The following is a 16,704-nucleotide window of genomic DNA, read 5'->3' as shown; positions in this document are numbered from 1 at the left end:
TATTTATTATATAATTTAAATATCACAAAATATTATATAATTGTATGTTTTTCTTTCTTTTTTTTTATATTATTCAGATATAAAAACTATAGCTAAATACTGACCCTGCCGTGTTTAGCTGTCCACAAAGAAGTTATTTAATCTTCTTTTTTTCCTCTTTGCAATTTTGCAGGTCATAAACTGCATACACACGTGTACACTCACAAAACATGTACTGTACATCCATGAGGGAAAGATACACATTCACAAACATATGCCTTTCTGATAACTAGGATACTTGCACACCTGTATTCATTATGATTATGAAAGTCTTGATAAATGGTTCAAACACACACACACGCTCCTAGCTTCTGTTGGTGCTTTGTTATATGCTAGTGTATCATTAAATCTGAGATGCAGAGAAGATGAATATCCATATGCCTAATTATAACACTAGCATGTGTGTGTGTGCATGTGTGGCAGAACAATATCTCTCACCCCAGCATCCCTCACTCCACCACAGCTACTAATTAAGGGCCTGATGGTGTCTTGAGCCAGGCATTAATCTGGCTTACCACCCATCCTGACACTCTATCAATATTCTAACACCATCTTCTTCTCTTTTTTAAGATTTAAGAAATAAAGAAAGTTCAATTAAAAGTGCTTAAAATTTTGCTTATTTTTTTAAAGAATATACTTAATATACAGTATTCAATAATGATTTCTGAGGGATCTGAAGGATAAATTACATTTTTAAATATTCCATCAAATATATTTGTTCAAATAAGAACAGCCTTGGTGAGCATAAAAGACTTTAAAAAGACAAATATGAATTATTCTATACTTTTGACCGGATTTGTAAATGTCTTGCATATCTCTCCATCTCTCTTTCCTTAGCGGGTTGTTCTGTGAGAATCATCCGCCAATGGTATTGCTCCAAAAGACAAGTCCATGTGATCAATCTGACTGTCAAAACGGAGCCCAGTGTCTGGTCGTGGAGGGAGAGCCCGTGTGCCGTTGTCTACCTGGCTTCTTCGGCATCAAGTGCCATAAAATGGTCACAGTGCACTTCCTCGGCAAAGATTCCTATGTAGAGCTCTCTGGCTCCAAGATCCGACCACCCATGCACATATCCCTCCAGGTACACCTGTAACCACTTCCTGTAATGCTTCACAATAGGTCCCAGATCAGTTTCTGTAATATAGACTTCACATACAGTATCACTAGCCTCAGGACAGTCAGCATATCACCCGAACTCACATCTGCAGCCATGAGAAGCAATCTGACGTCTATTCTACTTCTTTTATTTTCATCCGCAGTGCATGGTTTAAGCCAGCTTTGGCCGCTCTGACATTATGCAAATGTCACCTCGTGTCCAGCTGTGTGAATAATTCCTCTCCTGAGGACATATATTATGGTAATAGAGGTTGAGCTGGGCTGTTATCCGTTGCAATCAGGGGCACTGCGTAACCGCTAGATCTGCTACAAATGAGCCTATCTTCTCACTGTCGGGAGGGCACACTAATGTTAATTAAAAGTAGGAGAAATTAAAAAGGGCTCAGTAGATTTTTATCTCCTTGTGGACACCAGCATCTCTCAGTTTCAGTATCTCTTAATACATTTGCATATCGAGTGGTCTTTGTGAGTGAAGTAATAGTGCATTGGTAGTACTCAGTGTTGCTGTCTAAATTTTTCGCAAGAAAACATGAACAATGAGCTTTTAAAATGAAACTGTGTGAACTCCTTCACACTAAGTTCAAACTGCAATGTTACAAGAAGCTGGGTCAATTATTTTCATTGTTCAGATGTCTAAAATTCACAAACATGAAGTGATGCCAGTTTTCGGGAATTTTCATAGGTGATTTTAAAATTGTTAACATGAATAATGCAAATTGTGTGAAGGAATCCAAATACCATGTGCACAAAGCATTTAACAAAAAGCATTTTCCTCAAATTTTTGTAAGCTATTGTATTTTATTGCACGCATGTTTAGTATAATTTACCTTTACCAATTTAACTTACCTTTGACTCTTTCCCCACCAACCACCACCAGTGATCATTTTTGATCATTTTCACAGAAAATGTATGGCCCCCAGAATATTTTTGTATGAATATCTGATGCAATATATCAGAAGAAAGAACAGAGCCTCTGCTTAAAAAAAAGTTTTAATTCTAGCTTAATGCATTTTTTATCAACACTTGAAAGTGGGTAAGTTTCCTAAAAAAAGCTACATTTTGAACAAAAAGCTAAGAAAATCTAATTTTTTCCAGACTACAATGTGCATAAGCAATGCTCTTATCACTTGTTTCTGCTTCATTTTTGATCCGGAGATTCTGTACTCTTTCAGAAGATGTGTAATAGCACCGCCTACCATATAACAGTGAAAGCACGGAAAGCCGAAAAATTCTGTCAATGGCGGGGAAGTGGTGTCTCATAAATGGCTGGGGAAATTGGGGTTAATTGCCAAAAAAAAAAAAAGAAAGAATAGAGTTCAATATTACATTAAAAATAGTGACAACTTTTAGTCCAGTGAAAACATCATTGTGTGGATTCAATATTTTGGAGTCATTAATCCCAGCAAGCAATTTTACGTTTAAAATACGTCTAATAGCCGTCTAAACACAGCCCTGACGTCTAGGCTAAAACAAGGCAAAATTTGGGCTGTCAGTGAAAATGTAATAAACGTCTAAGCATAGCCAAGAATAGACCAGAATAGTCATCTAGAACATGAACATGTCAAAGAAAGGAAACCAAACACCTTGTAATAACTGTTGACTTTGCTTACATGGAATATCATACATCTCGTTATTTTGGCAAAAAACGTCATGTAACCAAATTCAAGGTTATTTTGGCTAGAAGTGGGTTACTCATAGCCGGACTATATTGGGTCCATAGTTAATTGAGACAGTGAAATGACGGCTATTGCTTGCTGGGATATAACTAAGTCATTAAGTCAAATCTATAAGAATTACATTATTTTATCTTTAGACTTGATGTGAAATGTGTCAGAATATGTTACACTTTGGTTATGTTCAGTCACGTCAGGGCTCTAAAAGGCAACACGCAGAGGCCGGGCACTTGGGAGCAGCAAATATAGAAAAGCAATCAAATTAGGTTGCTTTTTTATTTCCAGCGTTCTTAGTAAAAGTGTGCTAAACAGCGTTAATGACTTGGTCCTCCTGTGACATATCCACTGACAGAAACCGAATGCAGGGACACATTAACTGCTCATATGCCTCCAGGCTATGAGTATAAGCAGTCCACTCGATCTCAGCTGATGTGTAGAGAGGCTTCCACACTCCATAAGCCATCAACTGCTCTTTTCTTTCCTCTCGTCCTCCCGTCCTACTACTTATATATAAACGTGAGCTGTTTTCCATCACAGCTTGCTCGCAGGCGTATCGTTTGATGCCCTTGACTAAACACGGAGTTAAGTGCCAGGCCTACGGCAGTTCACTCTCAGTGTGTATGTTGTGTTGAAATAGTGTGCTTTTTGCACACTCTTGATTGTTTTGTACATCCCTATTTTACGCTTCCACCTCAATCTTGAAAATTCTTCGTGCCGTTCTCCTTCACTGATCTTTTGCTGTCTATTTCCCATTTTCTGCCTCTCTGTCTTTGTAGGTGGCCACAGATAAGGACAATGGCATTCTGTTGTATAAAGAAGACCATGACCCACTCGCCCTAGAGCTGTACCAGGGACACATTCGTTTGATCTATGATGTTGCCAAGTACCCCCCAACCACAGTGTACAGGTAAGGTGACAGCGCATACACACACACACACTCAAGGCAATATTTTAAGGCATCCTACTTTCTCAGAAAATATGTGCGATAACTGTACCTTTAGGGGAACAATACTTTTAGGGGCAATACCCTCAAAGGGAAAACTTTGTACTTTATTTACCCTTAAAAGGTTCATAATAGTACCTTTTAGGTGTAGAAAATGTACAAAGTTGTCCCTTTAAGGGTACTGCAGGAAAGTACGATCTGTAGTTTTCACAAAAGCCCTGAATCTGTGTAACAATATACTCACGATTCACAATACTGAACTCATGATACGATACAATCGCAATACTTACGATACGATACAATAAGCCAAAATACTGTAAAGTAGAGAGTTATGTTGTTATTATTATTACTTCTAATAGAAGTTAACAAACAATGTACTATTGATTAAAATGCCAAATTTGGTATGGACTTGGGGGGTGGACTTGAATAGGCTTGGTCTTGGTCCCCAATGGACAGGGCAATGGTGACACCAGAATAAAAATATTCATGATTCTGACCCTGAAAATACTACTCTTATAGGTTTGAAATGACACAAAGGAGTACATGATGACAGAATTAAAATATTGGGCTGAATTATACTTTATAAATAGGCTACAGTACAAGAGTCTTGGATAAAATTAACTCTATATTGTGAATCATATCGTTTACATCACCGATGTATATAGTCGCATTTTAATCATTTTTGTATAACCATATAATCTAAACAGACATATACCACTCATTCATCTTCCATAAAAAGGACTGAGATTCAAAGGAGGCACCCTACTCTCATTCAGAATAGTTCGAGGTGAAAAAGGCGTGTTTGTGGGTACATTTTCTCTCTGTTCTTAGGGAGGTTTAATCCCTGTAAGCTCATGGCACATCATAAAACCATATAGGAGCCCCAGGTTTGCATGACTGCTTGAATCTGCCTCAGGCAAGAGCTTGCTTCTCTGGCTGGTTCCCATGTGAATGCTTCTATGCTGCAGCCGCCATGATTTCATTGCTCATTGGAGCCCCCATAAACACAGAGCTCTTAGCCCTCACCTTCTGCCCTTTCAGCAGACAACTGGCTTGTTGAGTCTGGCGCAGATGGTGCCTGACTCCGGCCTGGTGGGTCACTGCGGATGTCATTAAGCTCGCACAGGCTCTGTAATGGGTTTCAAGAGCCAAGATTCAAGCTTTTAAATCCAGTCTACACACAAACAATGACAGCCTACAGTTTCAAAGCATTTCTAGATAAAAATCCACTTCCATATCTATGTCTGTTAAGAATGGGTATGTGGCATAAATCAGGGTCTCCTGCATCTTTTTCATGTATGTCTGCAGAAGTGTGAACATTTGTGACTGGAAGCTGTTTTAGCAGGCAGTATACGTGAACAGAGGTGAGCTGGGTGCCTGCTTGATGACTTTGTATTGATCCAGTGCCTCTCGTTCCTGCTGCATAGGGCCACTCTTCAATTCTGTCTGCAGCAAGGGATAAATCGATTGCTGTATGAAGGATTCTCAGCATGGAAAATAACATTTCAACCAGATTCCTTGTCTTTGCAGACTAAGGATGCATACAATTAAAACGGCATCGGCAGAATTAACTGCATGTTTTTAGAGCACTTTTTTTTACATTTTATTAAGAGGAAAATAAAGAGAGGAGGAACAGACCAAACCTACATCTCCCATATGAGCATCATAGCTCAAAATGTGTGGAGTATCGGTGCTAACCACTAAATTATGACTCCAACAACTTACCTTTATTTTAAGGCCTTTAAGCCTTAAATTGATTTGCCATTGCGACAATTGATTTTAAGTTGTCAAATGGCTTTAAGGTAAGTTAGTTCATTCTGCAGCCATCTTGAAATGTACCAGTCAGCTACTTTCTTTGTAGGCAATTGACATACAAGTACAGATATAGTATATAATTTTATAGTATATAAAATTTAGCTTAGCCAAACTGAGCCAAAACCTTCTTATTTTCAGACTTTTCCAGTCAGAATGAGCACCATCTATGAGCACCAGCACAAAATGCATGGGTGTCCAAACCTACTCCTTGTGGGCCAATGTCTTACAAAGATTAGCTCCAATGTAATTTTCTAGTATGATTGAAGTCGTGTGCAATAAACCCCCGTGCCGGGTTGCGCCGATAGACCATGATATTGTGTATCCAGGGATATTGTCAAAAGCATCTATATAAAGAGGATTTAGCATTTCCAATTTATGTATTGCTAAGTAACTTAAGCAGTGAGGTAGAAAACACAGTTTAGGGCAATCGGTTTGCAGCTCTGCTTCAACTGTGCGATACCCTCACAAGGAGCAGAAGTTTATATCTGACATGTCAGAAATGTATCCGACCATCCGATTGCTGGTAGGGAGAGGTTTATTGACTCTTGTTTTCCCTTGTACACTGCACAACACACGACAAAACCGAAATTCGGCCCGACTCAAAAAAGAGTCGCACGAATAAGAATTTGGCTCAAAATTGGAAGAAAATCGCACAGTGTATGTCCAGCTTTAATGTGTCATATCACATGTACTAACTGCTAGACTAGGACTCCATTGTGTACTTAAACAGTTAAATTAGTATGCAGAGGTCTTTAAAATTAACTACATTTTGATGCCAGGCTTTTTGTAGACCATTAGACCCTTCAAAATCCGAGATGTATCATGGCACCCTCAGTTAATCATAGATCCATGCTCACCCTTTAATTATATTGTTTTTCCCCAAGAGACATTATAATGTGTGGCTTTGGCATGTCTGCACCCCATTGTCTTGGGGTAAAGACCGAAGTTCACATGTAAGGAGAGGAAGTGGAAGGAGAGAAATTATACTTCCATCTTAATTTAGCTGATTTGGCCATGGCACTGCACGGCACACCCCGGTCTGGCAAACATGCTCCTGAGGTCTCCATGTCATAGTTAGTGCTTACAATGTGGAACCGGAGCTAACAGAGCTCCTGAAGAGCCAGCTGCTCAATTTGTAACCCGTCCTACGCCACAATGCTTGGACGTGGGTGCAGCGTTTGGGCAGCTCCCTTGCTTTGGTTTTCCCACCATGGAAGCTGCAGTTTTGAGGCTGTGGTTGCAGCATTCCTGAACCTAGTCTGGTTCAGTGGCTCTCTGCGGGTGCTTGACTTCAAATGTGGAACTGGGTCATAAAGACTCTGTGGGGCGAAGATCAGAGGGGAAAACTTGCAGGATTCCCACACCATCTACAGGTCCCACTCAGCTCTTCTTACACCTTGTCCCTGCTGAACTTCAGCGAGAGAAGAGATCCCTGACAGGAAAAACAAGGAACTTTGATGAAGAAAATGGAAAAGGTAAAATGGAAAGGGACGTTCTGGGCGGTGGGAAAGAAGACAGATCAGACCCCAGAGAGATGAAGAGTGACTGAGAGCCAATGAAAAGTGAAGGACACTTATCTCTGCAATGTGATCCTGCCTCAACGGAAGATGTGGGTGAGGGGAGGGATGGAGAGACTGATATATGCACTGGGGAGGAGAGAGAAGGAGGCTCTTAACTAGCAGCAATGCCTTATTACCATGAGATGAATGCTTAGGTCCATGCAGCGTGTTAATGCGCTGCCCTTTACTAAATGTCACGCTAATCTGAGTATTAGTTTAAGCAGCGAAGTGGGCAGTTCCTCAACAGAAACGGCGGTTTGTGGAAACATCGCAGGAAATTGAATGAGAATGTTAGAATTGCAGTGCTCCCTGCCCCCAGCTCCTCAGCGTGGGCTCGCCATCCTGCACCACACCTAACCACAGCTCTAAAAGCAGCTAATGTTTGGCATGTCAACTGGGTTTAATGCTGAACAGTGCTTGGATGAATGGGGAAGGGTCAGAGTATGTTTTAAGGTCTGTTTTCGTTTCACCCGAGATTAGCACTAAGTTCCTCTGTGAGCAGAATGTCTGAATGGAGGGAAAGTAGTGGTAATTCAGCCTGCGTAAGATGAGTGAGTAAGATGCTTCTTTGGGTTGGCGAAGACCAAATGGTTGTGGTGTTGTAAGAATGACTTGGCTATGATAGCAGAAAGCATAGTCAAAGCTGAGGGATGCTAATGCTAACTGTCCACACAAAGATTTAGTGTAGGCCTACTTATACTTCCCTGTTTTGCTATAGCATTAGCACACATTGTTTACATTTACTGTTTGAGCTTTAAGAAGGCTTTATTTTCATCTCAAGGAGGAGACTCTTGTCCTTTGCTGCTTACAAATGTTTTGATGTTAGCGGTTTACTTCAATCCATCTGTAAAGCAAAGCTACTTGGTTACACCCCATGATATCTTAAACGCTACATAACCTTGTTTAACAATTCACGTTCCAAAATGGAGTAATTGACTTTACATCTGCAGTCTGTTACTCTTAGCTAGTGTAAGCAAATGATAGCACCGCGTAATTGAATCTGGAAAATGTAAATGTCTACAGGTCTGCTGATCTAGATAACTCTCCAAGATGAAGGAGTCGGTAATAGTTCCTAACATTGTGTATGTGTCATTTATAATGCGGTTTTGCTCAAGGAAAAATAGAGTATTTTATTTTCAGCTGACAGGAAATTGACTTCCCCTCGTGTGAGAGGGGTGACATGAGGTTGCTGAAATCTTCCACGGGTTTCTGTTTGTTTTTATTGAGTTCCATAATGGGCTGCTTGAAGCTAATATGCAGGCTAGCTGCACATCAAAGACACTCCACCTTCTCAACCCCCCATTCTAAAAATATTATGGCCTCAGGATATTTTCTGCCTGTCAGAATATGAACAAAAGGCCAATAGTTGCGACCTCTTTGCTGCATCTTGAGGAGTTGGTTTCTAGTGCCCCCTAGTGATGCTAGACCATCACTGCATACATTCGAGAACATTTTTCAGTTCCAAATGAAGGCTTCTGTCTGCCGTAGTGAGATTTATGTTCTGATTAAGTCTGTTTTCATTCTTGTAATAGAACCTTCCTCTTTGTCCCATTACATTCCCACTCTCACCACCTTTTCCACAAAATACTCTTACCAGCCAGCATGTAGGCCCTCAGACCGACTTAATGAAAGACGGCTGTCAAAACCAGAGACAGTGGATGAGAATGTCCTTATATTATAAAAAAAAGTAATTCTTCTCTGGTGGTACTGTTGTATCAAATGGACAGGCTTGAGATGTTGGGGGGGGTCTCAGCCGGCAGACAGTAGTGTTTGTTGCAAAAGCCTATTTTGAAACAGGAATTGAATTATGGGCCTGTAATGCAAACCACACGTGCGCCTGTGTTGGGTCTTTGTTCAGCCAAGACCTCCGTGAACCGTACACCCCCTATATCTGGGGACACTGATCTGTATCCGCACCTATGGCCTCAGCATTTCAGCAATGGAAAATAGCATTGCAAGCCAGCGCAAATAGTTGCCTGCCCACAAAGCAACAATTAGTTCATTTTAATGCTAGCCTTTGTTTGCTTAATGTATTTGCTGGCAATGCTCTGTTGTTTTAGGTTGTTTTTCCTTTTAGTATATATATATATATATTTATATATATATATATAATTAAATATATTAAGCATAGATACAAATACATGTTTCATCCGTTCATTAATTCTTTCATTTATTTGTTCATTCATTCATTCATTAAATTTTCCCCCCAAAGACAGAAAAAGAGGAAAACCTTGTTTAAGGCTGAGGGGAGATTAAGATATACTGTACTCACCACAATATCATTTCTTTCACCCCCTTCCCCTCTCTCTGTTGGTCTCTGGGTCTCTTTGCCAAACCACTGTCTCTAGCTGTCTGTAACTGCTTGTGCTCCATCCAGCAATAACTACTACAATACAGAACCAGGGTTTCTTTAGCCTGAGAAGACAGCGTTCTCATGATCTGGAGTTAGTTCAGAGGATAGTGATAAGTTCATAACCTTAAAGCTCACCTTTAAACAAAATACAATCATAGAAGTCAGCAGAATCTGGGCCAAACAGCATACTACAGTCACTGCAACGTCAGAAACCAAGGAAGAAACAGGCAAAAATCATCCAGCTGTGCCGGTCAGAGCATGCTGTCATGGTCTATGCGATGTTTCATGGAGGTTTCATGGAACCAGGGAACAAACGGCTCTCTTCAATGGTTTAAAAATGACCGTGTGAAACAGAATCGCTCTCTGGAGTTCACGCAGTCACACTGCCAAACTCAGCAGGATGTGATTTGAGCGTGCTAACTCAAAGAAAGAGTGAACTCATGGCCAACACAAGCTCTCCTTTTCCCACAACATAAGCTCCCCCCATGCCAGTGCCAAATTCACTGGAAATACACCTGACGGAGTGTAATGTGGAAACCATAGCATTTCAGACTGTGGGGATATATTCTGTATTGCATATGCAGCCGTTGCATTTGGACATTATACGGCCAGTTAAAACCGTCGTTAAGGCTAATTTAACATTTAGCATTTTGTGTATCCTAAATACACACATTTAAATAATATTTTGGCAAAATTTTAGAAAATATAAGCTTGATGGGAAATGACGCCAAAAAAATTATTTTGCTAGTGATATTTTCATATTATTTTTTATATTACTACTACCATTCAAATTAATTATATTTAATTCAGCAAGGATGCATCACATGTATCAAAAGTGACAGTTAAGACTGTAATGTATGATGGGTTTCCACAAACATATTAAACAGTACAGAAATGTTTCTTAAATGATTATGTGACACTGCCCAGAGTAATGACTGCTGAAAATTCAGTTTTGCAATTTAAAATATATTAAAATAGAATAGTTTTAAACTGTAAAAGCATTTTACAATATTACTGCTTTTTCTGTGTTTATAATCAAATAACTGCAGAGCATAAAAGACAAAAACATTTTTCTTTTTCTTCACACATACTTCATATTTAATGTCACGTGTACTTTTCGCTGACACTGCCTCCTTGGTTTAAAAAAACAAAAGCAAAGCTAAAATCACAGTTGCAAAATAAGTAGTGGTGGTAGAAATTCTACAACTGAAGGACCAGTAATTTGTGTAAATCAGTTCAATAATCATCACTGTAAACCCTAATGCTCAAAATAATTAATTGGTTTGAGTAGAGCCAGCTCAAATTAAACAAATGAGTTAAAGCAAATGAACTTTTATGAGTATTTGGAACTTTCTTTTTCTTTTAAGTTCTCAAAACTGACACATTTTAAGTACACATTTTTAAGGATTGTTTTGAATTTGATGAGCTTGTTTCTTTTTATTTAGAAACTGTGGGATTTCTATTTCCCAGCATGCTTTGCCATGGTGACGAGTGGAGCATGAGCTTAGTTTGAGAACCGATACATGTTAAATGTATTCAAAGTGCAATGCAATGCTAATGCTACCAAAGCTACCATTTATTGAATTAGCTATTAAAGCTGGTTTTAAGTTTTCAAGTTTCTAAATTTGAGGTTACATGACATTTAAGTTAACTTTTGGCGCTCTAGAGGTTAATAAACAGAACTGCATGAGTCTTGCGGAAGAACATTGCAGCCGGAGCTACTTCTCTTTTTTTTTGTCTATGGCGAGTCACGCAGGGGCTGTGCTCCTCCGCAGCGGTTCCTACCAGTCTGGCCTGAAATAGTCCCAATATAAACACTTATTATAAGTGTACCATAATGCTTCAGGGTAAGACAAAAACACGGTTTGGAAAATGGGTTCATGTTGTACTTTCTCATTATATAATTTTTGTAAATCTGGAACACAAAAAAGTTACGGACAGCAGCATTAAATTATTTATTAGCTTAGTTTAGAGCAATTAAAATGTAAGATTACAAAAATAAAAAAATGCAAGTTCTGCTTACTTAAACTTTAAATTTATTAACTTAAAAAAATTGAGTTTTTCAATTTAAGTTGAGTTTTGCCAACTTTTTCGTGTTTACAGTGTAGTTTAAAATAATTATGCATTTATTAATATAATATATTTATATATTAATATATTATAAATATAACAGATGTATATATTGGTCTGTCTTCGGCTTTCTCGCAGTGTGGAGTCTGTGAATGATGGTCTTTTCCACATGGTGGAGGTGCTGATCCAGAATCAGACCCTGAGTTTGGTGGTGGATAAAGGGGCACCAAAAAGCCTGGGCAAACTGCCCCGCCCTCCTGCTGTGGATCACAACACACAACTCTATATAGGCGGTACGTTTCATAGTGGCTTGTTTTGAGTCACACCAAATAATTGAATACCTAATGATTGTAATGAAAGCATTTGCAGTCCCTCTCTATTTATATTGTATATGTCTGTCTGTGTGTGTGTGTGTGTGTGTGTGTGAGTGTCCTAATATTTGCCTGTTGTTCATATTTTAGGTGTTCCCTCTCTGATTGACACGGCAGGCCTGCGACCGGGTCCAGACCGTCCATTCCAGTCCTTTAATGGCTGTATTCATGACGTACGGCTCAATGGGGAACTCCAAGACCTCAGCGGTGGACAGGCAGGGGTAGAGGGCGTCCTGCCGGGCTGTCACTCCTGCGGCGTTTGTGCTCAGGGGGGCTGCAGACAGAGAGGAGAGGCAGGGGTGACCTGCGAGTGTCCCACCGGCCACAGCGGCCCACTGTGTGAACAGATGACCTCCCAGAGCCCCTGTCAGAGCAGCAGGTACACAAACACACATGTACACAAATACTCACCGTTGTGCTTGTATCAGGCAGTAATACCCTCTCTCTTTCTGTGCAGGTGTGCGCATGGTGTGTGTGTGCCTAAAGGCTCCTTATACAGCTGCTCATGTGTAGATGGATACTCTGGTCAGTACTGTGACAGACGGGAGGAGTCCGCCGCATGCAAGGGGCAGCACTGTGTGCACGGAGAGTGCAGAACGACGGAGAGTGGAGAGCCGGTTTGCCACTGCCAGCCTGGATACAGCGGGCCGACCTGTGAAACAGGTGAAACTCAGCACTGCAGAATTTAAAAGCTTTAAATAGGTGTTTTTATTACTTATACCCATAGGCTTAAATCGCAGGGGGGTCGGGGGGTCAAGGGGTCAGGGCCCACCTCATCTGAGGGTTGTCCACCCCAAAAATATCATTAAAAACCACATTGTGAATTGTAAATTGTTTAATGATATATACTTAAAATAATTGTATAAGTAGTAATACAATACACGCAAACTAAAATAAATTAGCAATGACAAAAAATTATGATATTGATATAATATTGAGATAATGATGAACCAATGTCCGATATGTTGGCGATTTATTGTTTTGTAGCTTGTTGTAAGTAACCCACTACCGCTATGGTGATAAGCCTATGTGTGAATTGATATTTGGCTAATGTTTATAGATAATTTAATTTAAGATAATTTAATAATTACATTACCGTGTGGTGAACCTATGATAACTCATATTTAAAGAACTATTGCTTTGTGTTGTTGGTCAGATAAAATGTCAGAGAAAAGAAATACGGACATAAGATAATTTTTATAATTTTGGCTGTATTTGTGTCCCCTTCAAAAATTGCCCATGGGAAATTGCCCATTTATGTTTAATAAAATCACAGGAATAAATTACATTTCAAAATATATTCAAAATTAAAACAATTATTTGAAATGTCGGTAACACTTTATAATAACTGCATGCTATGTGTCATTAGTAAATAGTTACTTCATCATTTATAATGCATTAATTGACATTAATAAGCAGTTTATAAATACAGCTATTAATGCTTTATTCTTGATTTGTGAGCATGTCTATAATGTGTTTAATAGTTATATTTTCATACTTTATTAATGATCAACTTATAATTTCTAAATTAAGTATTACATTATTTACAAACCCGTTAGTTAGGAGTTGTCAGTGGTTCATAAGATTATTTAGAAAATGTAAGTAAATGATTAATAAACATATTTAAATGTACATTACATATTATTTTATATTTACTCAGTGTTAATAAATGCTTTATTAAAATTTCTTCCTACTGTAATTCATGATTAATTTAGGTAGTTATAAAACATTTAGTAGTTGTCAGTTAAGTATTTTTGTGAGCTCATCTAAAGTGAGGACTTTTTATACCTCATAAAGCTGTACACTCTCAGAAAAAAAGGTACATTGGAGGTACAATTTTGTTCCTTGGGGAACAAAATATATAACTGTACATTTGAAGGTACACAATTGGTCCTTAGGGTACAAGTAAACCATTGTTTTCCTCTACTTAGAGCAGGGGTAGGCAAGTTCAGTCCTAGAGAGTCCTCTGTCCGGCAGAGTTTGGCTCCAACCCTGAAAGATATCTATAGACGTTCTTATTGAGAATTAACAGGTTTAGATGTTGATGTTTTGTTGAAAATGTTTGGTGTCAGTGTTTCCTTTAGTTGGGCAGTTTGACTTTTTATGTGAGTTTTTGGTTTTTGTTACAGTGTTAATAAAATACATAATCTGTTCAAATCAAAAGAATCCATAAACAAAAATTATCATGAAGAAAAATGTTTGATTAAACTCATCACTGACTAAAAATATTAATAAATAATATTCACAGACATTACTTTCTTGCCACAGATCAGACATTCTGAATTCTGGTTTTTAAATACATTCTAGGGGGAAAAAACTTTAGACCACACAAATATAAAGAATCAGCATATGAATCTCAACAATAGTGACATACTTAATGCTGCAATGCATACTGGGAGCATTTTATACTATGGTGGCTTAGTAGGTTGGAGCTAAACTCTGCAGGACACCAGCTCTCTAGGACCGAATTTGCCTACCCCTGACTGAGAGGTACAAAAATTTACCCTTAAGGGTACCACCCCAGTGACGGCCACTTTTGACAAAACTTTTGACCCCAGTGACAAATTTTTACTCTTTTTTTTTTTTTTTTTTGAGAGTGTATTTATAAATTGCGGATTAATGCTTTATAAATTATGAATTTACTATTTACTAATGCTTAACTAATGATATGCTGTTATTATAAAGTGTTTTCAAAATGTCAATAATATTTCACAATATTACTATATTTACTGTATTTAAGATCAAATAAATGCAGCCTCGGTGAGCATAAGAGACCCCCGACTCTCAAAAATATGCAGTTAAATGCACAATCCAGAGGCAACAAGTCAATATCTGACCTGAATGCCCTTATGTTTATTAAATATTACATAAATGCTTTATCTGATGGCCTGTCCTCTGTCCCCTCCTCCACACAGAGCTGACGTGCCAAGGAGAGATGGTTCGCGAGCTGCTCAAGCGTCATATGGGTCATAAAAACTGCACCTCCACCGGTAAAATCCCCCGGGTGGAGTGTCCTCACGCCTGCCACTCGGGCCTGTGCTGCGCCCCCACCAAGAGCCGGAGACGGAAGGTCAGCTTCAAGTGCTCCGACGGATCGTCCTTTTCCGAGGAGATTGAGACCACCGTGGAGTGCGGCTGCACAAAGTGTCCATTGTAATAATAGAGCAGAAGATGGAGCGGAAAAGAAAATATATTGTAAAATAAACAAAACACAAATAGAACTTATTTTTATTAAGGGATGTTTTTTTAAAAGGAAGAGACTGTTTTTATGATGTTGCTTATATGTGTCAGATGAAAAGTAATTTTTGTATCGTCAAACAAAAACACAGATTAACATTCCTGAAAATATATGAATTATATAAATATGTATAAATCTATATAAATGTACAACCTAACCTTGAGAATTAATTTGGTCTGTGTATTGCATGTCTATTGTGAAGTGTGAGCGCGGAGAGACTTTTTGTTGGAGGAGCAGGTGGCGACAGGGCTGAACTAGCCAATCAGGGGAGGACTGTCTAGACTCTCTATCACAGGAAGTGGTGAGCCAACTTCCTGTGCTCTGGTGGCAAAAAAAAGGAACTGCTTCCTAACGGACCTCAGAGAACTCACCTGCAGTTTCCAAGGACAGAGCTTCCATTGGGATGGGCTGATATTTTGTACTTTGGGTGTACTTTGTTTTTTTGCATTGGTCCTTCAGAGAGAGAGAGAGAGAGAGACGTGGAAAGCTCATCGGTGTGGCTCTGGTTTACAAGCTGCAACTCATCGGAGTGAATTGTTTGCATGACTGCATGGAGAAGTTAAATGTGAACTTGTGACATGCTGCGGTCAGGCAGTAAAGCTATTGTAGTAACTTACCTGCTCTAAACCCGTTTTACTTGTACAGTTAAACTCCACATGCATTTCCATTGTCGCAGCATCGGCAGGTGATACAGGTTTATCTCTGGTGCAAAGCACTTCATACTGACGTAGTATTCCGTCATAACCGTCCTTTACTAAAATATTAAATGCATATTACACCAATTACTACTGTATTGTTTCATGTGTACCGTTTTTGTTTGTTTGCTTAATTTTTTCAGATTTCTTACTCAGAGAGAGCGAGGTCTATAGATTTTCCAAAGGAAAAGCTAAGCAGTGTTAATGAATATTCAGCCTCGTTCTGTCTGACCCCCATTCGTCACATACTGTTGAATAAAGGTACAAGCAAATTTAGGAATTTCCAGTGAACAATGTAACTGAGCTTGTGCAAGAAGTGTCATGTTAGCACCACTAATCAGAAGACTGGTGGTTATACGGTGCATTTTCTAATAATGTTTTGTTAAATATGAATTAGAGAGTGATGATTAACTTACAGTGAATGTTGAATTAAACTTGTAATGAAATACAGGGTTGGACTTTTTGTGATTCATTGTGCGTGTGTGTTCATGTTTTTCTAACCTTCAATTTCAACCTGAACGCACACAAACTCATGGGGACTCGTGTCACAGTGAGGAAACAAGCTTATAAATCATAGAGAATGAGTTGTTGTTGTTTTTTTGAAAATGCAAAAAGTTATGTGTGATGGGTAGGGTTAGAGTAAGGGGACAGAATATACAGTTTGTACAGTATAAAAACCATTACGTCTATGGAGAGTCCCCACAAAGATAGTGAACCAGACGTGTGTGTGTGTGTGTGTGTGTGTGTGTGTGTAAGCTTATTAGATAAAGAAATGTTGTTTTCCTTGTGAATTTGTCAAACGTAATGTTCACATGCACCAGAAACCAGTATT

At 38.9% G+C, this 16,704-nt stretch overlaps 1 protein-coding gene across 1 annotated transcript in view; it reads left to right on the top strand.

The window, feature by feature from the left end:
- The window catches only part of slit3 (slit homolog 3), a 59,551-nt gene extending 43,228 nt beyond the window's left edge, over positions 1-16,323 (top strand). Inside the window, exons 24-29 of the mRNA XM_079839753.1 lie at positions 877-1,120; positions 3,605-3,735; positions 11,707-11,861; positions 12,030-12,318; positions 12,397-12,602; positions 14,855-16,323. Of these exons, the coding sequence (XP_079695879.1) occupies positions 877-1,120; positions 3,605-3,735; positions 11,707-11,861; positions 12,030-12,318; positions 12,397-12,602; positions 14,855-15,096 (1,267 nt within the window). The 3' untranslated portion in view covers positions 15,097-16,323. The remainder of the gene's footprint in view (positions 1-876; positions 1,121-3,604; positions 3,736-11,706; positions 11,862-12,029; positions 12,319-12,396; positions 12,603-14,854) is intronic.
- Positions 16,324-16,704: the final 381 nt, after the last annotated feature.

This window comes from Gobio gobio (genome assembly GCF_949357685.1).
Source record: "Gobio gobio genome assembly, chromosome: 16".
Classification (NCBI taxonomy): domain Eukaryota; kingdom Metazoa; phylum Chordata; class Actinopteri; order Cypriniformes; family Gobionidae; genus Gobio; species Gobio gobio.
This window is presented reverse-complemented; position numbering and strand designations above follow the sequence as displayed.